General features: G+C 42.8%; 1 protein-coding gene across 5 annotated transcripts in view; it reads left to right on the plus strand.

Moving 5' to 3' along the window:
• rpgrip1l (RPGRIP1 like) overlaps nt 1-22,213 on the plus strand; it is a 298,740-nt gene that overhangs the window by 183,745 nt on the left and 92,782 nt on the right. For 3 of the 5 annotated variants that reach the window (XM_041191778.1, XM_041191779.1, XM_041191782.1), the window contains 3 exons: nt 5,094-5,195; nt 12,538-12,670; nt 18,656-18,735. In XM_041191778.1, the coding sequence (XP_041047712.1) occupies nt 5,094-5,195; nt 12,538-12,670; nt 18,656-18,735 (315 nt within the window). The remainder of the gene's footprint in view (nt 1-5,093; nt 5,196-12,537; nt 12,671-18,655; nt 18,736-22,213) is intronic. The other 2 variants (XM_041191780.1, XM_041191781.1) reach the window with 1 other exon arrangement.

Below are 22,213 nucleotides of genomic sequence, written 5' to 3' on the forward strand. Positions count from 1 at the left end.
GGGTCCCTCTGCTCCTGTACCTCCTTCAAAATGTCCACAAATTGTCTCTCCACATTCTCCCTACCAAAATGAATCACTTCACACTTCTCTGCATTAAATTCCATCTGTCACTGGTCTGCCCATTCCACTAACCTATGTTCTTTTGAGGTTCTACACCATCCTCTTTACTATTCACAATACTTCCAAATTTCGTATTATCCACAAATTTTGAAATTGTGCACTGTACACCAAGCCCCAGGTCATTAATATGTATCAGGAAGAGCAAGGGTCCTAATACGACCCCTGGGAAACTCCACTAAAAATCTTCCAGTCCAAAAAAAATCAGTGAACCATTACTCTCTATTTCCTGTTCCTTAGCCAATTTTGTATCCATGTTACTACTGTCCCTTTTATTACAAGAGTTATAACTTTGCTCGGAAGTCTGTCGTACAGCACTTTTGTCTTTTGGAAGTCCATGTACACCTCGTCAACCCCTCTGTTACCTCAATAAAAAATGTCAGCAAGTTAGTTGAACACGATTTGCTCTTAAAAAATCCATGCTGGTTTTCCTTAATTAACCAATATTCACCCAAGTGACTAATTTTAATTAATTTTGTCCAGAATTGTTGTTTCTAGGGGATTTCCTATCACCAAGGTTAAACTGACTGACCTGTTGTTGCTGGGCATAGCTTTACACCCTTGTTCAAAAAGGGGTGTAACATTTGCAGTTCTCCAGTCCCCTGGCACTACCCTTGAGTATAAGGAAAACTAGAAAATTATGGTCAGTGCCTCCACAATTTCCATTCTCATTTCCTTCAGTGTCCTCGGATATATCTTATCTGGTCCTGGTTCCTTATCAAGTACAGCCAATCCACATCGTCTTGCTTATCAATTTTAAACCCTTCAAGTGTCTGAATTACCTCCTCTTTCACCATGACTTGTGCAGCATCTTCTTCCTTGGTAAAGACAGATGCAGAGTATTCATTTAATACCTCGGCCATTCCCCTTGCCCCCATCCGTAAACCTCCTTTTTGATCCGTAAGCATCCCCACTCCTTTTACTACCCATTTAATATTTATATACCTATAGAAGACTTTTGGATTCCCTTTAACGTTAGCTGCCAGTCTCTATACATACTCTATATCTTTGCTTTTCTTATTTGCTTTTTAATTTCCTTCTGAACCTTCTATATTCAGCCTGGATCTCAGTTGTATTATCCAACTGACATCTGTCATAAGCACTCTTTTTCTTTTGCATCTTCATCTTAATCTCCACCTCTTTTGTCATTCAGGAAGCTCTGGATTTGTTTGCCCTATCTTTTCCTTTTGTCTCAATATACCTTGATTGTGCCTGAACTATCATCTTCTTCAAGATAGTCCATTTCCATTGGCCAAGATTTTCCGGTCGGTGAACAGGGGGTGGGGCCCGTTTGCCAACATGGGATGACGTTGGGCGGAACTCCCGACATTCCCCCGCCCCATTTAAATTTTCAGGTAGGCAGGGACACAGCAGAATCAGCTGTGTGCCTGCCGGCTTGTCAATGGCCAATTGAGGCCACTGACAGAGTCATTAAACTAATTAATGGACCTGCCCAGGCCAGGAGCCCTAGTGGGCATTAGAAAAAGCATGAAACCTCATCCTCAGGCGAGATGAGGTTTCATGTAGGTTTTAAAAAATGTAATTAAAGTGGATGTAAAAGTTACCTGCCAGCATCCTCCTCACAATTTATGTTTCCACCTAGCTTACTACCATCAGCAAACTTAGATACATTGCTTTCAGTCTCAGCCTAAGTCATTAATATAGATCTGAAGGCACTAGGTATAGCAACAGGTATAGATCCTGATAGAATCCTGGCTGTAGTACTGAAGACTTTTGCTGCAGAACTAGCTTTGCCCTTAAGCAAACTGTTTCGCTACCTCCATGCTTTGCCAATGGGAATGTCTTATTTTGCAACATTTACACTCGCACCCTTGACTTTTGTCTTTGCCTGAGAAACCATTAGATCAAAGGTGGTGAGCTCATTCTCCAGTACATCTCTAAGGTTGCTCCCGTCCTGATCAAGGAGGATGACACTATCCGTATAATCCAGGTGCAAGGAAGAAGTCTAATTGACGGTATTGCTAATATTTGCAGGTCAAGGTTCCAGTCCATTGCATGACTGGACTAGATTGGGGCCAGAATACATTTCTGCCTTCCCCAGATATGTTGTAGGACCTCTGACTTATGGTTCTTCAGTTGGATCCATGCTGGTTAGTAATTGTTTGAACTTGAATTAGCTGCAAGAGACTGTTGAGATGCCCTACTGCCTTGTAAAACTTTGCATAAGACATCACTGTCAAGAGGAGCAAAGACTACCTTCAGGTCTACATGTGTGACTTGCAGAAGGTGGTTGAATTCTTGATGAATTGCAGGTAATGGGTGAAGAGCAATTATGGTGTTCATTGTAGATCTCCCATCGGTCTAACCTGAATTCGCAAGGTGATGGTGTTTCAACAGGAGTGGCTGAAACTGAGGAAGCATGATGTATGGAAAGATTTTTCCAGGAGTTGGCCTTTTAGTCCATCTGGTCTGTTCTGCCATTCGGTGAAGTCAAGGCTGATGTCTGAACTATCTCCATATATCCCTTAATATCTTTGGTTTATAGAAATCTATCAATTTCAATGTCAACTGCCATTTGCAGAAGCAAGATCCAAACTTTTATCACCCTTAGCATGTGGAAGTGTTTGCTAACTTCACTCCTGAAAGATCAGGCCTTAACTTTTAGGCTCTGTCCTCTCTCATCCTCAATCTCCCAAACCAACAGTAATAGTTTTATCTTCACCTTCTACTGTTCTTTTTGTCTCTCCCGTTCACCAGGATCTGTACTTTTCTTTTGAATTCTTGTATTCTTTTTCTTTTTGATTTATGTCGTCCATGGCTTTATGTCATCCATGGCTTCATTTTTTGGCAAGTAGAGTTCTTGCCCTGGTAGTGATCATTATTGGCTGGTGCTTCTGTGCCCCTGTAAACCTGGCATGATTTAACTTCGCTGCGATTCTGGACCAATATCAAATGCAACTCCTGGAGGTCACAATGTTTAAACCAACCCCCTGCAAAGATACTGATACATGATACTCAGAAGAAGAGGAACCTTAGTGAATTATTCTTTATTGGTTTGGGGCCAAATGGGCCAAGAATAGTTTTGAAGCCACTTCTGAGGAGCTGGATGTGCCTGTCATGTCTCAAAGTATGCTAAGCTCATCATGCAGTGGAATTGATTGTATCAACTCGATCGACTGCTTAATGATGTTGTCTTAGTGGTGTCTGTGACTCCTCAGTGGGTCCATAAACCACAATAATAGACATCTGCATCTCTCTGGCAAATAAAAAAATGATTGGAAATGGGGTGTCACATTGTCAGAGATTTGTTGACATAGATAAGATGTTTCCCCTGGCTGGTGAGTCTAAAACCAGGGGACATAATCTCAGGATTTAGGCCATTTTAAACTGAGATGAGGAGGAATTTTTTCATTCAGACGGTTGTGGAATTTCAATCATTGGGCATGCTCAAGACAGAAGTGGATAGATTTCTGGAGACAATAACATCAAGGGATATGGAGATAGATCATCAGTTATGGTCAAATTGAATGGTTTGATGTGCCGAATGGCCTACTTATGTTCCTATGTTTCTATGGGCATCAAAGAATGAATGCCGCCTGCTCGCGTGCCTGACTCCTCTAGAATGCAGAAGATTCACATCCTTCACAAAATTATGGCAATTATTCATGTGTTTTGCCTCAGTTATTTACTTTTTAATTCATAGACTAATGATATCAGCTACCCAGATCCTGTCAAGGATCAAAACTTTCCAGGTGGTGAATCTTGTAGCTCTTCTCAGGTCAGTCCTGATTGTCACAGGTTGTAAACGTATTGAAAGGAACTTTGACTTCCACCAGTCATATGCATGTAAGCACCACTGCATGCCGACTATTCATGGCTGTAGGGGCAGGGACTTTAACCTTCCTGCCATTTGTAGTTAGCTCATATTTGTCGGCACTCTTGTGTATATATTTCTTTGGAATGGAGGAAACATAGAGAGCATTTTCAAGGGAACATTATCACCATTCCCGTAAATCCTAATGCCTTCAATGTTTGAAGTCATATCTTATCCACCTTCATCAACATTGAGGAACAATTTATTCTTCTGCTAGGTGAACCAATGACCTTCGTACACAAGCTTGGACAATAGCCCTTATCAGGAGGAACCAACAAGAGCCAGTGAGACCTGAGACTCACATGGGCAGATTCAACCACTCCCTGAAGCAATGCAAAAAGCTCCAAACTACCTGCACAACTTGCTACTCAAGTTAACATAGCCTGGACCTCAAGATAATGGCAGTGAGGGGACGTTACTGCTCATCTCACCTCTTTCTGCTCCCCACCAGCCTTTCCACCAGAAACTCACTTCCAGTTAAGATCTAACCCTGTGGTCTCCCTTGTTACTGTGTGCAATTCCTATTGACTAATTCATAAGGGGCACAGGTGCATTGGAAAGGATGGACTGAAGAACACCAAGAATGATCCCATGTAAAAATGATGAACCAACTAGATAGATTGAAAAAAGCTTCAACCTTGTCAAATGGTAGAGATAAGGTGAACCCAGAATCTTTCTTTAATGCTAGGCATCCCAGCTGAAAAGTTATTTTCAACAGGTCTTAGACTAATTTTTTTCCTGAAAGGATATTAATATACTCTTGAAATGATTGGCAAGGTAAAAGAGCTGGATCAAAGGCATTTGAGGAATTTGAGATAAATTGGACGTGAGGATGGGTGAGTTGCAACACTTGAGGATGAGATGGGACAAAAGGCTTTTCCCATCCTTTACTTTTCATATTTACTACCCAAAGGGCTATCTCCTCTTTTGGTGCTGATGAACTTGCTGTGTACTTCCAGCACTTTTCATTTGCATTGTTATGTTCATTAGAACTTTACTGCCTCGTGTTGATATCTTCCATTGAAACTTAGTAAAATACGATAATTTAACAGGAGTGCTGAAAAAAACAGTTGTGAATTTAATTACATATCAGTCATTGTTAGTTTCGTACCTAGCTTATTTGTGTTTTGTTAACTTGAAGCTAACTAGAGCAGCAAAAGGATTTGAAGCTCATGTGCCTGATGTTATCAGCAAGTCAGATCAGGTGAAAATTGCTACAACGGAGCCTGAACCAATTGGTCAGGTATGTGAAAAAGAAATGTTATTAAACTGGGTGGAGTTCATGCTTTCATCTCAATATATAGCCTGTTATCAGTTGGGTAAAATCATTTGGGCCACTTCCCCATTGTATTGTTTGTTAACCAGCTCCTTCCTCACCTGACCATCATTCTCCAACTTGCCTGATGATGGTACTGATGGACTGTGCCAACTGTCTTATGTAATGATTGCAACAGCAACAGAAGAAACACTTTAAGTACCTTTGCATGTAATTATTTTCATTCTGCTGGGGGCAACCTCAAAAGAAGAATGCTTAAACAACTTAAAAAACTTACTTTAAATATATACATAAAGTTCACTTCATGAAGTTGGTCCTAAATGGCCCAGGGCTCAAAGTTGCACCAACTTACTTTCAGCCATCTCCTCACCTTTTTTAAGGACATAAAGCTTTGTTTCTGCTGTTTTTATTTCTGCTATTTTTCAGTAACACAGTGGGGAGTCTTCATGTATTGTCTCCACCAACAGAGCATATCCTCAGAAAAAAACCAAAGACTACAAATTGGTTCAGGCCCATTTTGAGGTCTGAAATAGCTGACATGCTCAGATGGGTCCAGAAGCTAGAGACATGTCCAAAATGGGCCTTGTGCTTCATTAACAAAATTCCATGAGCTACAGATGGCAATCGGGAATCCATAGTTGCTTGGGTCCCAAATAATTTGGGTGTCTGCATCTCTGACAGCAGCCCTCTAAGAGGAAGTCCTGGAGGATGTAGGAGAAAAGGGGATGGGGCGTCTGTTGGGTAATTTTGGCTGACAGTGGCCCCTAAGAAGTGCTCTGGAGCCAGAATGAACTGTGTTGCTTCTACTGGTTCCACATGAAGATAAGTTTAAAAAGAAGAAACTTTCCTTTTCATTGCCAGCCTCTGGTGTCCCTTTAAGGAACCTTGGTTGAGCTGCAGCAAGAACCTGAGTGGAACCTGCCAGGTCAATTGAATTTCCAAGGGGTGGTTGGGGGGGTGGTACTTGACTAGGTGTCAAGTCCCTCATTAGCGTATTCAAGGGAGCCAACATCTTTTTTGGCAGCTTCCAGGAATGCCTGAATATTGCCTGAGTGAAAATAGTGTTGGGCATATTATAGGTACCTCTGGAGTACCGGACATAGACCCTCGAAATTGGACCTTTTTGCTCCCATTTCACATCTGAGAACAGGAGCAACAAGGTCTAGCTTCTTCCCCCCAAGAGAGTTTTTTTCCATGTAGTAGGAGTTTTTAGATGGACCTAAGCCTAATGTCCCTACCAGAGGAAATTTTCTTTGGTATTCAGACATTACTGTCATCTTACAACTCAGACTATCAAACAGCCAGTACTTCAAGCCAAAACAAAAACAGAATTACCTGGAAAAACTCAGCAGGTCTGGCAGCATCGGCGGAGAAGAAAAGAGTTGATGTTTCGAGCCCTGAAATTGGACTCCATTGTATTTTATAGTGCCAAACTCTTTGCAATTTCCCTGAAAATGAGCCTCTTAGAACAGTGTTTTACAAAATAGTCATAATTATGGATGGCATCAAAATATTCTGCCTCCACAGAAGGCACACTAAGAGAGCCACCATCTTGTTTAATACAACAGATTTCTTCCTTTAAGCCTGATGATCACAGGCATGATGGGCCAAGTTGACTGTTTCTGGGCCATATGATGCTATGATTCTATAACAGGCTTAAGTCATATGGTCATATTAATAATTCCAATGTCATATCATTGAAGTAATATTAAGAACAAACTGTTCATTTGAAGAAATAACTATAGGATTAAAATTTCAGGTCAATGGCTTTTCATTGGAACTAATGAGAGGTCATCGACCTGGAATGCTAAGCTAACTTTTCTCTCTCCATATATGTTGCCTGGTTGGCTGAGTGTTTCAGGCATTTTCTGTTTTGATTTTGGATTCCCAGCATTGGCAGTATTTTGTTTTTTTGAGGAATTAAAAATCTTTTTAATGTTATGATAGCTCTTTTCACCGATCTGAGTTCATCATCCTCCTGCTTTATAAGAATACTGTGGAAATTGGATGCTGAGATAGATGTTCATCACCTAGTAGGAATTCTGAAAACATATGGGGGGAAGAATTGGACTTTTTTTAGGTGCAATGTGGCCTCCTAACACTCAAATGGTGTATAAAATGCACGCACACACTTTACTGTCAAACGCCATCTTGGTAAAGGGGGTTGCATACGTGCACATAACAACCACCAGCAGCATGCAGAGCAAGCAGAATAAGATGTCAATCAGTGTGCAATGTTCATTTGATGTCAGCACTGCCATTTTTGAACTCTATGCTACTACTTACATCACAACATCGTACAGCTGAACATAACATTAAATGGCATGAAGGACCACTGCTATTGCCACTTAAAGGCATCAGGTTAGTTGGTGCATTATTTCTTCTGGCTGCTGGTCCAATTGTATCCATTTTTGTAGCTTTTCTATACTTGCCTAAGGTCTCAGTCATCTACAGGTAATGGTCTGGCTGGTACTGAAGTACATTTTCTTCACTTCAAAGTTTGTACTGAAATAAGTTGCTTCTAGACATGGTAGGCCTTCCTCTTGGAATTGAGTAAGACTTGGAGAATGTGGAGGAGCCATGCAGAGCAGGACAAAGGAGAAAGGCTCTCTACAAGAAGCCATATTGGCCAAGGTCTTTAGGGGCAATTCTCCAACCTCTGCTGCCGTGAACACCAAAACTGGAATCATCTACCCCTTCCCCATGGTGAGTTTGGTAATGGGGAGCATTTAATTGGGTAGGAGAGTGCTATTGGAGACCCTGCCACCTACCTCGCTCCATCCCGATTAAGTCCATGGCGGGAAGGCCCGTGGACAGCCTTTTCACCCTGACACCAATTGAGGCCCATACTGGGCAATTATTGCCCACTTAAGGGCCTTGTACTGCCACCACTGGTATTAATCCAGTGGTGGGTGGGCACTCATCATGCAGCAAGCATGAGAAGCAAACCTGTGCGGGCTCGCTTGCGGACTCCTACCTCATTCAGAAGGATTCAGTGCTTGATCGAGGGATCTGCCATTGGGAAGAGAGGGACGTTGATAGCCACCCGCTTCTCTTGCTACCGACACCCCCACAGCAAAGCCCCCGGGACTCCCATCTGGCCATAACACTTACTGTGGCCTGGGATCCAATGATGACCCTAGCCTTTGTGGGTGTTGTACAGGTAGCAGCTACCGCCTTATAAGTGGCGTTGCTGTACAATAAAGTGCAGGCCTCTAATTGGCTGGCATTTCTCGGCAGGCACGATTTTGTTCCTTGATCCTGGGGAAGGCCTGCTGCTGGCCTGTTAAGTACCTGAGTTGTCCAAAATACAGCAGGCCTTCCCAAAAAGAGATGATGAAGCGCTCTAGCCGGATCTCCAACCAGAGGCCGAGACCCCCATCTCCTCCAGGAGATTACTGTCCAGTATTTTAATGCTTCGTTAAAGAGATTGGGACTGAAATCTGGTAACTGCAACAGCCACGACTGCAACCTCAAAGAAGGGCAAGGACAGCATCACCTGTGGCTGTCAAGGTGACTATGGCTCTTAACTCTTATGTGTCTAGCTCCTGCCAGGCTGCTGAAGATGTAAGTAATGTCTCTTAGTTTTAGCATGCTGCCGCTCAAGGAAGGTCATTGAGGCTCTGTATATACAAACAGACTGCTTAATTTTATTCTCTCTTACCAGAGACAAGCAGGCCCAGCTTGAGGGTTTGCATGAATTGCAGGCTTCTCTATTGTACAAAACACCAATGACTGCCTGCACATTGCCTTGTGGTGCCTTCTGTGAGTTTGTCCATTTTCATGAACCAAAGGGATCCCATTCCCTCAATGTGAAGCTGGTGTGTGACCAAAGGTACTACACTATGCAGGTCAATTATCCTGTCAGTAGTTAGGATTCCTTAATTCTGTGGCAGTCCTTTATGCCATCTGTATTTGAACTACCGCATCAAGTTAAAGCCTGGTTATTGAACATCTGTGGTTATCCACTCATAATATGGCTCATGATTCTGATACAAACCCATGCCCATGTTCACAGCAGGCATACAATGAGAGCCATGATGCCACAAGTAATGCTACAGAGCATGCCAAATGCGTCCTGAAGAGAAGCTTCTGCTGCTTGGACCACCCCTTAAAGTACTCAGCTGAGCTGGTATCAAAATTCATGATAGTATGTAGCATACTGCACTGCCTAGCTAGTATAAGGCATTAATCTGAGGAACAGGAGCGCAAGGAAGAGGAGGAGGACAAGTAGGGGAGATGGAAGTACAACAGGAAGTGGAGGAACAAAGAAGATGGGAGGCTACAATGTCATTAGCCCCTTTCTGCCCATTCTCCATGTGACCAAATAATTAATGAGCGATATCAATAATATCAATCACATTCCTCTATTCACCAACAGTTCCATGTTGCTTACCTTTCCTCTGTCACTGATCTTTCTATCAACACAAAAATAGAAACAACCAGCAAGTGCACTTTCCAATCCAAATGCATAAATTAAATCATGACCTAATGCATTCTACAACAAATTAATCAGCCCTGGGTGTTTCCTTAGTTCCTATCTTGTGTATCTTTGCCTCTCCCAGTGGTCCTACAAGGTGCTTCTGCAGTAGCAGCAGCATTTGTTGTGGAAGGCTGTTGACTTGCAATTAAGGAGACTGAGGTTGGGCTTAGAGAGCAACCTCCAGCATAAAAAATAGAAGAAAGAGTAGATCATTTGGCCTCTCCAGCCTGCTCCACCATTCAGTAAGATAATGGCTGATCTAATTGTGGCTTTAATTCCACCTTCCTTCCTACCCCCTCAAAACACTTGACTCCTTTGCTGATCAAAAATCTATTCAACTCAGCCTTGAATATATTCAATGACCCAGCCCCCACTGCTCTCTGTGGAAGAGAATTCCAAAGGCTAATGACACTTGGAGAGAATAAATTTCTCTTCATCTCATTCTTAAATAGGATATTCCTATTTTTAAACAGCACCCCTAGATCTAAATTGCCCCCACAAGGGGAAACGTCCTTTCAGCAACCCAGTCAAGCTTCTTCAGAATGTTATATGTTTCCATAAGATCACCTTTCACTCTTCTAAACTCCAGTGATTGTAGGCCCAGCCTGCTCACTCTTTTCTCAAAAAGATAGCCCCTTTATCCCAGGAGCCAGCCTAGTGAAGCTTCCATGAACGACTTCTGATGCAAGTATATCCCTCCTTAAGTGTGGAGACCAAAACTGTATACAATACCATAGTTTTAGTCTCACCATTGCCCTGTACAGTTGTAGTAAGACTTTCCTACTTTTATACTCCATCCCCTTGCAATAAAAGCCAACATTCCATTTGCCTTCCTAATTACTTGATGTACCTGCATGCTAATCTTTCATGATATATATACGAAAACCCTGGTCCCTCTGTATTGCACCATTCATCGTAAATAGTTCTGAAACATAATTATTTTTGTGACAGGTGTTATTTTTTTCTCACAATTAGGACATTTGACTTTTAACGTAGTGTTGCATTTATACAGGTTTAGTGCTGTCATGAAACTAACTTTTTTCATTATATCATTGTAGCTTATTAAGTAGGTTTATGGGTGTGAGTGTAGATGGTGCTGTCTGTGATTTAATTGAATTGGAGTCAGATAGACTGCAAGCTTAAAATTATCAAATGAAGTTAGGGGTAAAAGGCATTTGAAATGCTAATGAGTAAAGATGGACGAGGGTGGCATATAGGGTGTGAAGGAAATTAGCACTTTTAGATGTGAAGGGGTTGTTCAGGTTTCAAAGGGACGATAGGATGCTTATAACTCACAAGATAAGCAAGGCCAAGCAGTATGTTTATTTTTCCCAAAGGTATTGACCATGTTGGCAACAGGAAAGATTTTTATATTATGGGAAAAGTAAATTTCCAAAGACATGTAGAAGAATGGAATTTACAGATTAAAGAGAGAGAAAACATATGTAAAGAGGAATGGAAGATTATGTAGCAGTGTGGCCATGTAAAATCCTGAAAGGTACACCATGGGCAGAATTTTCTGCCTATCGGGGGGGCTGTGCGGGCGCGTTTGCAGTCGGGGGTGCGCCACCATTTTATGTGGGCGGGCCAATTAAGGCCCGCCCAGCATGATGCCCACCCTGAAGTGCTGTGCGCTCCCTGTACAGGTGGTGGGGTGGGGGGGGTGGGGTGGATTCCCTGAGCAGATCTGTGCGCTATTTCACGCATGCATGGAAGAGCCCACAGATCTCCCTGAGGCAAAGTGCTTCCTCAGGGATATTGCTTCAACTTTAAAAACTGTGCTAAATGGAGAAGAAAAAAATTATTGACATGTCCCCTCATGTCACATTGTCTGTGGCACGCACTGTGAACTGGGACATGTCAATTACTTGAATGTTAAAACTTAATAAACATTTTTAAAACTCTCATCAAACCTCATCCCGCCCATGGATGAGGTTTCATGTTTTTTCAGAAGCCTGCTTGGGCTCCCGGCTTGCCTGCCAACCGTAAGGTTGGACGGGCAGCCCTGACAACAACCACAATTAGGTAATTAACAGGCCTTAGTAGGCCCTTGACAGTTCAGCTGCGAATCGGCTGCACACCCGCCAAACTGAAAATCTAAATGATGCGGGGTGACGTTGGGACGCACACACGATGTCACCCTACGTCATTTTACCTTTTGGCGTGCTGTTCCCTCCCCCGCACGCCAACTGGGAAATTCTGCCCCATGTGACAGACTTGGCGGAAGCCTCTAGCCACTTTTGCAGAAGTCTGCTGGGCCCAATAACTAAAGTTGTGTTAAAAAGCTTTTGGAATTGCATTGTCGAGTGGGTGCGTGTGGTAACCTTGCTGCATTGCCTATTTAAATTTAAAATCTGTTTTGGACTGTTGCTTTAAAGAGGGTGTGTAGTTGGGAGTCAGATTAATTAGGAATTTTGGCATTTGTTATGGTATGAAGTTACTGTAATCTTGTGTGTGCTTGAAATATTTTCTTTTGTTAATAAATGTTCTAATAAAATTTTTTAAATCTCTAAAGATGTTAGTGTACTCATTACTTCTGAATCCAGTGCACAAATCTTCTTCTAATAAATACAAATTGTAAAACCGTTGTGAAACCAAAGTTTCCCTTCTGGATTTGGTCTGTCTGGCACACATCACCTGCTACATCATAACAGTTAGAAAATGCTGTTATATTGCATCAACTGAATAATTATCTTGTTCTATGTTACATTTCAAATTAGAATCCAGTTTTGTCTTCCTTTTTCTAAGTACTGTACTCATTTAGTAATGATAAAATCATTTTCTTCTTTAAAAAACTGTATTAAATACCATGTTTTAAATACATAGGTTGTCACAGACACAGGGTTGGAAATTGGACAGGCTTCAGAAAGTGAAGAGGAGAGCTCAGCATTTTCAGCAGAGCTGACTTCAGCTATTTCAGGAGTAACTGAAAAATTAGATGAAACAGAACCTGGTCAAGGTTAGTACCTTAATTTATTAATCTTAGTTACAAGATTCCATAAGATTGTCTCAGGTTTATGCATTGTAATGGAGCAGATATAAAGGAATTGCTTTGTAGCATATATACTCCAAGACTTTGGGATCAGTGGATTAGTTACGTTTGTTATAAGTTATGAGAGTTTGGACTGCTAGCACCAGCTAGAAGGCATGGGTTTTAAATCATCAATCCATAAGCAATACACAGATTAGTAATACATTGATTTTCCCCCAGAGTGGTGGATTTGGGGAGCAGACTCCTAACAAATGTAGTTGGTGGTGAGTTGTTTAACACGTTCATAGACGAGCTGGAAAACTAGAAATGAAAAGCTTGCAACTTGTCAGGTTTGAAGTTTTTGACAAAATAAATACAGGACGAGATGCTCAAATATTTCAAGGGACACAATGATTCTGTGCTGTTGGGTTGGGAAGAAAGATATCTGATTATAATCAGGCCAAGGTTCAATAGTGCAGATAGACAGATAATCTGGAGATTTACAACTTTTGCTTTGGGGATCTTGGAACATTTGTGCAGAACTTTCTCCCGTATGATTAAACTGATGAAAAAGAGTGCATGATAAGAGAGCAACCACATGATCTCTGGAAGGAGCTGGTTCATCAAGGTGAAGACTCCATTTTGCCCCATCATTTCTTATCTGGTGAATATTCTTTGTTAGTGACTTATATCAAGGCGATATTACGTGATTAGATCTGCATTAAATTTGTGAGGAATAATAAACCAAAGCTGGTAAAATCTTCATAATATTTTTTAAAAATTGGCATCAGACAAATTGTGATAGGGAAAGGTGTAAGCCAAGGTTTTTCTCATATTTCAGGTTCAACCACTGCAAAAAAAGGGGATTTCTGAGGGGAAAGGATGAAAAATGAGCTTAATCTGTACATGGGTAAACAAGGAAAATAAAGATTCTTTGCCCAAAACAAACTTTGATATAAGGGGCAAAATTATTAGCTCGGCGGGCAGGTGTGCGCCCAACCCGCTCGAGCGTTAAATGACGAGCATTGACGTCGGCCGATTGTGCTGGAGTTAGCAGTACGCCCGCCGATAATTAAAAGGCCTGTTAAGGCCATTAAAGGACCAGTTAACTTAAACTTTTCATCCCCCATCCAACCTTATGGTTGGCAGGCAGACGAAAAGGCCAAGCAGCCTTTGCATTTCTTTGGAAATCTCATTCGCAGGCAGGATGAGGTTTCCAAAAGCAAATAAAAATAAAATAAAAGTTTTTAAATTTAATTAATAACATATCCCTCCTCATATGACAGAGTCACATGAGGGGACATGTTTAATTACAATTTTCAAATAATTTTTCTTTTTTAAAAACGCTTCATCTCCCTGAGGCAGCTCTGTACCTCAGGGAGATTTTCAAGCGCTCACTCGCGTGCATGCGTGAAGTCCCCACTCACTCCGCTTGCCCTCCTCCATCCCCTGCCTCCCCACCACCAACCACACAGGCAGCGCTAAGCGCTGCCACTCACATTTCACACTGGACGGGCCTTAATTGGCCCACCAGCGTGAAATCGCGGTCCAGCCCTGACCGACCCTGCCTGCCCCCAGCGAGCCCGCCCAACATGGGATAAATCCTGCCCAAGATAAACAAATACAACATGCTTGCCTGACTGCAAAAAAACGTTGAAAACGTAATAACTAAGCATAACACTAGAGCATTTTTGAGCAAATAATTACTGCTTTTTTGTGGTATTATGCCCTCCTTGATCCTTTAAGAAAGGGAAACCTGCTATATTTACCCATTCTGGCCTAAAAGTAACTCTATAGTCCTAAACCAATCTGATTGACTGCTAACTGGCCTCTGAAGGCCAGTCAAGCCACCCAGTGGCATTAAATTTCAGGTAACTAAGGATGGGCAATGAATGCTGGATGTATTGCCCACATCTTGTGAACGATTAATAATAAAAAAAATTCTGATATGGGAATGATATTTGCTAATGTATAGCACTTGGCTATTCATTCTGCCAAGCATATGACCCATTAACTTTTTTAATGGTGAGGCCATGACAGGGACTGAAGTTGGATGTTATAAAGCACAGCTAGAACCAAAGTGATTTTCTTCAGAACCGTCAAATTAAAAATCTATTGCCCCAGTGATATGCAGCATTACTTGTGCTCTCCTGAGTGGGCATTGTTACAAAGAGTACCATATTTCTTTTCTAAATGATATAGCAATTTCATTGTTTCATAGTTAACTTCTCTGCTCTCAAAAGCAAGTTAAAGTGATAGCTTACTATGACTGTGTTTTAGTGTATGTTTCATATATATTGATAATTGTGTTTTTTGCCCCTGTACAATCAATTTTATCATAAGTTGCAATGAAAGCTGGTATCTAATACAGCTCTTAACTTTTGAGACATTTTTTGGGCAGGTATGTAAAACCTAAAACAAAAGCAAAAAGTGCTGGAAAAACACAGCAGGTCTGACAGCATCTGCGGAGAGAAAGACAGAGTTAACGTTTCACGTCCATGTGACTTCTTCAGAACTAAAGAGAAATATATACTGTTTAAGGGGGGTGGGACAGCTAAAGCTGGATAGAAGGCCAGCGATAGTTGGAGGCAAAGGTGAGATTGCAGAAGATGTCATAAACAAAAGGTCGAAGGGGTGTTGATGGCGGTGATACTGGCTAAATGAGGTGCTAATGATGACATTAAGAGTAGAAAGCAGGATGAGCAAGTGTCAGATAGCCCTAGTGGGGGTGGGGTGGGGTGGGGGGAGGGGACGGTGTGGGAGAAAAGATCGAAATAGGCTAAAAGGTCGGGATAAAACAATGAATAGAAATAAATTTACAAAATAATAATAGAAATAGATGGGGAAAATATATATATATATATATTTATATATATATATATATAAAAATTTAAAAATAAATACTTGAAAAAAGGGGATCAAAAAGGGGTGAGGATGGAGGAGAGAGTTCATAATCTGAAATTGTTGATCTCAGTGTTAAGTCCGGAAGGCTGTAAAGTGCCTAATGGGAAGGTAAGATGCTGTTCCTCAGTTTGCGTTGAGCTTCACTGGAACGTTGCAACAGGCCAAGGGTGGACATGTGGGCATGAGAGCAGGGTGGTGTGTTGAAATGGCAAGCAACAGGAAGGTCTGGGTCATGGTTGCGGACAGACCAAAGGTGTTCCGCAAAGCAGTCACCCACTCTCCAATATAGAGGAGACTGCATTGGGAGCAGAGAATGCAGTAGACCAAATTGAGGGAAGTGCAGGTGAAGCACTGCTTCACTTGAAAGGAGTGTTTGGGCCCTTGGATGGTGAGGAGAGGGGAAGTAAAGGGGCAGGTGTTGCACTTTCTGTGATTGCATGGGAAGATGGGAGGAGGTTGAGGTGTCGCTGGTGATGGAGATGTGAACCAGGGTGTCCTGGAGGGAACGGTCCCTACCGAATGCCGACATGGGGGGTGAAGGGAAGATATGTTTGGTGGTGGCATCGTGCTGGAGTTGACAGAAATGGTGGAGGATGATCCTTTGAATGCGGAGGCTGGTGGGGTGAAAAGTGAGGGCAAGGGGGACCCTATCATGGGAGTGGGAGGGAGAGGAAGGTGTGAGGGCAGAGGCACATGAGATGGGTCGGACATGGTTGAGGGCCCTGTCAACCACCGTGAGTGGGAAACCTTGGTTAAGGAAGAAGGAAGACGTGACAGAAGTACCGTTTTGGAAAGTGGGATCATTGAAACAGATGTGACGGAGGCAAAGGAACTGATAGAATGGGATGGAGTCCTTACAGGAAGCAGGGTGTGAGGAGTTGTAGTCAAGATAGCTGTGGGAGTCAGTGATCTTGTAATGAATATTGGTGGACAGTCTATCACCAGAAATTGAGACAGAGGTCAAGAAAGGGAAGGGAAGTGTCAGTGATAGATCATGTGAAAGTGATGGAGGGGTGGAAATTGGAAGCAAAATTAATAAATTTTTCCAGGTCCAGACAAGAGCAGCATGAAGCGGCACCAAAACAGTCATCGATGTACCGAAGAAAGAGTTGTGGGAGGGGGCCTGAGTAGAACTGGAACAAGGAATGTTCCACATACCTCATAAAGGGACAGGCATAACTGAGACCCATGCGGGTACCCATAGCCACACCTTTTATTTGGAGAAAGTGAGAGGAGTTTAAGGAGAAAATGTTCAGTGAGAGAACAGGTTCAGCCAGACGGAGAGTGGTGGTGGATGGGGATTGTTCGGGTCACTGTTCAAGGAAGAAGCGGGGAGCCCTCAGACCATTCTGGTGGGGATGGAGGTGAAAAGGGATTGGATGTCCATGGTGAAGAGGAGGTGGTTGGGGCCGGGGAACTGGAAATTGTTGTGAATATTGGTGGACTGCTGTGGGAGTCTGTGGGCTTGTAATGAATATTGTCCACCAACGTTCATTGCAAGCCCACCGACTCCCACAGCAGTCCACCAATATTCATTACAAGCCCACTGACTCCCAAAGCACAATTTCCAGTTCTCCTGCCCCAACTGCCTCCTCTTCACCATGGACGTCCAATCCCTCTACACCCCCAGCGCCCAGAACCATTATAGGGTCTCCCTTGTCCTCACTTTTCACCCCACCAGCCTCCGCATTCAAAAAATCATCCTTTGCTATTTCCACCAACTCTAGCATGATGCCACCACCAAACACATCTTCCTTTCACCCCCTCGTCAGCATTTCGTAGGGACCGTTCCCTCTGAGAGACCCTGGTCCACTCCTCCATCACCCCCAACACCTCAACCTCCTCCCAAAGCACCTTCCCATGCAATCACAGAAGGTGCAATACCTGCCCCTTTACTTCCCCTCTCCTCACCATCCAAGGGCCCAAATATTCCTTTCAAGTGAAACAGCATTTCACTTGCACTTCCCTCAATTTAGTCTACTGCATTTGCTGCTCCCAGTGTGTTTTCCTCTACATTGGAGAGACCAAATGCAGACTGGGTGACTGTTTTGCGGAACACCTTCGGTCTGTCCCCAACCGTGACCCAGACCTTCCTGTCGCTTACCATTTCAACACATCACCCTGCTGTCATGCCCGCATGTCCATCCTTGGCCTGATGCAATGTTCCAGTGAAGCTCAACATAAACTGGAGGAACAGCAGCTCGTCTTCCCATTAGGCACTTTACAGCCTTCCAGACTTAACATTGAGTTCAACAACTTCAGATCATGAACTCTGTCCTCCAGCCTCACCCCTTTTTTATCCCCCTTTTTCAAATATTTATTTTTTAATTTTAATATATATATTTTTTCCCCACCTACCTCTATTATTATTTTTTAAATTTATTTCCATACATTGCTTTATCCCCATCTTTTAGCATATTTCGATCTTTTCTCCCACACCCTACCATCCCCTTACCCCACCCCCACTAGGGCTATCTGTCACTTGCTTATCCTGCTTTCGACTCTTAATGCCACCATTAGCACCTCCTTTAGCCAGTATCACCACCATCAACGCCCCTTCGACATTTTGTTTATGACATCTTTTGTAATCTCTCCTTAGCCTCCACCTATCACTGGCCTTCTATCCAACTTCACCTGTCTCAACCCCCTTAAACAGTATATATTTCACCACATGTTTACTTCTCTAGTTCTGAAGAGTCACATGGACTCGAAACGTTAACTCTGTTTTCTCTCCACAGATGCTGTCAGACCTGCTGAGCTTTTCCAGCACTTTTTGTTTTTGTTTCAGATTTCCAGCATCTGCAATATTTTGCTTTCATGCAAAATCTAAAAATGGTTTGTAAATCTACTGTGATTTATTGAGATACTTAACTACCATCCATGTATTTTGCATATTCTTTGAATATGGTCATAAAACAACGTCATTTAGTTAGTCATAACTTTTTATGAAGTTATTTGACTGGTTGATCCTATTTTTATCATAGTATTGTGTAGCCATCTGTTCCTACTATAAACATCTGAAAGACCATCAATCCATTGTTATTAGCAGTGAATTTATCTTTTTCTTAGTTGACGATGACGCTGAGGAATCAATAACAGACAGTGATGACTGTATTGTCCCAGGCCGGCTGTCAACACATATCAAGCAGGTTTGTCCATTCCTTATGGGGATAAGGCAGGGGATTGGGACTAGGTGGAATGCTCTTTCAGAGAGCCAATGCAGATTCGATGGGCCAAATGGCCTCCTGCACTGTAAAGATTCTGTGATTCTTTTAAGGTTTAAAATTTGATTCTAGGAGCTATAGAAAGCAATTTTAATGCAATTTTGGAGAGATGTATGGTACTGATCATTTGACACCAAGGGCTGAATCTTCTGGTCGGCAAGTCGGGGGGGCAGGACACAGGACCCCCTCGCCGACGCGTAAAATGACGTGGGGTGACGTCGGGCGGGCGTCCCAACATCACCCCGCGTCATTTACGTTCTCAGGCCGGCGGGCACCCGCCAACCTGTCAAAGGCCTATTAAGGCCATTAAAAAAGTAATTGAAATCATTAATGGTCCTGCCCATCCAACCTTAAGGTTGGCAGGCAGACCCGGAACCCTGGCAGGCTTGTGAAAAGACATGAACCTCATGCACGGGCGGGATGATGTTTCATAAGGGATTTAAAAATTTCAGAATATTTAAAAATAAATGTTATGGACATGTCCCAACTCTAGAGTCCATGGTAAAACATTTAATAGTTGAGCACGTGGAAAACAGTAGCAGGATCAGACAGAGCCAGCATGGATTTATGAAAGGGAAATCATGCTTGACAAATCTCCTGGAATTTTTCGAGGATGTAACTAGTAGAGTTGATGAAAGGGAGCCAGTGGATGTGGTTTATTTGGACTTTCAGAAGGCTTTTGACAAAGTCCCACATAAGAGATTAGCGTCTAAAATTAGAGTGCATGGGATTGGGGAGAGTGAATTGAGATGGATAGAAAACTGGTTGGCAGACAGGAAACAAAGAGTAGGAATAAACAGGCCTTTTTCCGAATGGCAGGCAGTGACTAGTGGGTTACCACAGGGATCGGTGCTGGGACCCCAGCTATTCACAATATATATTAATGATTTAGATGAGGGAACTAAATGTAATATCTCTAAATTTGCAGATGACACAAAGCTGGGTGGGAGGGTGAGCTGTGAGGAGGATGCAGAGATGCTTCAGTGTGATTCGGACAAGCTGAGTGAGTGGGCAAATGCATGGCAGATGCAGTATAATCTGGATAAATGTGAGGTTATCCACTTTGGTAGCAAAAACAGGAAGGCAGATTATTATCTGAATGGCTATAAATTGAGAGAAATGAGCAACGAGACCTGGTGTCCTCGTTCACCAGTCACTGAAGATAAGCATGCAGGTAGGTGCAGCAGGCAGTAAAGGCAGCAAATGGTATGTTGGCCTTCATAGCGAGAGGACTCGAGTACAGGAGCAGGGGATAAATTACTGCAATTATACAGGGCCTTGGTGAGACCACACCTGGAATATTGTGTGCAGTTTTGGGCTCCTTGTATGAGGAAGGATGTTCTTGCTTTGGAGGGAGTGCAGCGAAGGTTTATCCGACTGATTCCTGGGATGGTGGGATTGACATATGAGGAGAGATTGAGTCGATTAGGATTATATTCGCTGGAGTTCAGAAGAATGAGGGGGATCTCATAGAAACCTATAAAATTCTAACAGGACTAGACAGGATAAATGCAGGAAGGATGTTCCCAATGGTGGGGAAGTCCAGAACCAGGGGTCATAGACTGAGGATACTGGGTGGACCATTTAGGACTGAGATGAGGAGAAATTTCTTCACCCAGAGAGTGGTGAGCCTGTGGAATTCACTACCACAGAAAGTTGTTGAGGCCAAAACATTGTATGTTTTCAAGAAGGAATTAGATATAGCTCTTGGGGCAAAAGGAATCAAAGGATATGGGAAGAAAGTTGGAGCAGGCTATTGATTTGGATGATCAGCCATGATCATGATGAATGGCGGAACAGGCGCAAAGGGCCGAATGGCCTACTTCTGGTCCTATTTTCTATGTTTCTATGTCACATGAGGGGACATGGCAGCGAAATTTTTTTCTCATCTTTATTTAATGTTTCAAACCTGAGCCAATCTCCCTCAGGCAGCATTTTGCCTCGGGGAGATCTGTGCGCTCTTTCAAGCGCATGCGCAAAAGAGCGCACTCCCGGCTCAGGGAATCCCCTCCACCCACACAGGGAGTGCATAGCACTTCCTGGCAGACATCACACTGGGCGGGCCTTAATTGGCCCGCCCTCGTAAAATGGCAGCACATCCCCAACCAGGGACGCCAATCGGGAACCTGCCAGCCCATTCCCACACATCACCAACCCTGACTGGGGGAAGATGTTGTTCCGGGTGATTGACCCTTTTTAAGTCTTTATTGCTGGTCAAGTAAAACAATGGTCTGAATTTTATTTTTGGTGGGTACGGCCGGGAAACGGACCTCTGACTGTGATTGGCACCCGACCATGATTTCACGCCTGTTAATGTGTGCTGAAAAGCTCAGCGCTGCTGGGGTGGAGGTGAAAAGAGGGCAGACGATGACATCACTGCTGGCGCGGGTGAGCACTGCGAGAGAGCTCCCTGAAGGCAGACAGCTGCCTCAGGGAGCTGCAGACCTTCAAATGATGAAATAAAGGTTTAAAAAGTTGCAACAAAATGTCCATGCATCACAATCAAGCACCTCATAAAGGCGAAGATATACCTCATAAAAATGCTGTCAACAGACATTTATTTTAGTTTTATTTCATAACAGAGATTTCATCCTGCCCTTGGATGAGGTTTGATGAAAAATGTAAAGGCCGCCTGGCCAATTTGTTCGTCCACCAACCACAAAGTTGGATGGGCCACAAAAAATCGGAGACAATTGCATTGTCAATGGGCTTAATTGCTCGCTTAAATGTTGGCGGTTGCGCTTCCAACTTTTGCATGTGCACCGAGCGAAATATCGTGCAAGCGTGCGATGACGTTGGGATGCTCGCCTGACGTCACCTCACACGATTTTACACACAATCGGGTCAGGCACGTGCCCACCCGCGGGACATAAAATTCTGCCCAATGAGTGAAGAAAGAATAAAAGTGGAATGACACAAAATGACACAAAAGAGGAAGGAAAAATAATGGCAACAAGATACAAGGCAAATAAAATCAGAAAAGCTGATTCAATTGAAAGGCACAAAAGAAATAACTTCTTATTTGAAATGGCTGTACACCCATTGTTGGCATTCTCCTTTATTTTACAATCGGTGTCTACTTTCAAAATACAAGGAGAGTTCTACTTTGTCGTACACTTATTTTACAATCTTAAAACACTTCATACGCTTAGCTTTGTGGTAGCATTTCTAGACTTAATTAATCTGAATGTTAAATCAAGAGGCTCGATTAATAGTAACAGAATGATTGATGGCTGCCAGTTGCCAGTTATGGCTAAAAACACTACAAAATCTGTTCTTTCTTTAGTTCAAATTCTGCTGTTGCTTGTGTAAACTGGATTTGCCGCAACGAAGATGTGCAGACTTATTTTGGAGTTTCAACAAAGTTAGTGGTTGCACTTCTCAAAGAAAATTAGGATTAGAA

Source organism: Carcharodon carcharias, chromosome 7, assembly GCF_017639515.1.
Source record: "Carcharodon carcharias isolate sCarCar2 chromosome 7, sCarCar2.pri, whole genome shotgun sequence".
Lineage (NCBI taxonomy): Eukaryota > Metazoa > Chordata > Chondrichthyes > Lamniformes > Lamnidae > Carcharodon > Carcharodon carcharias.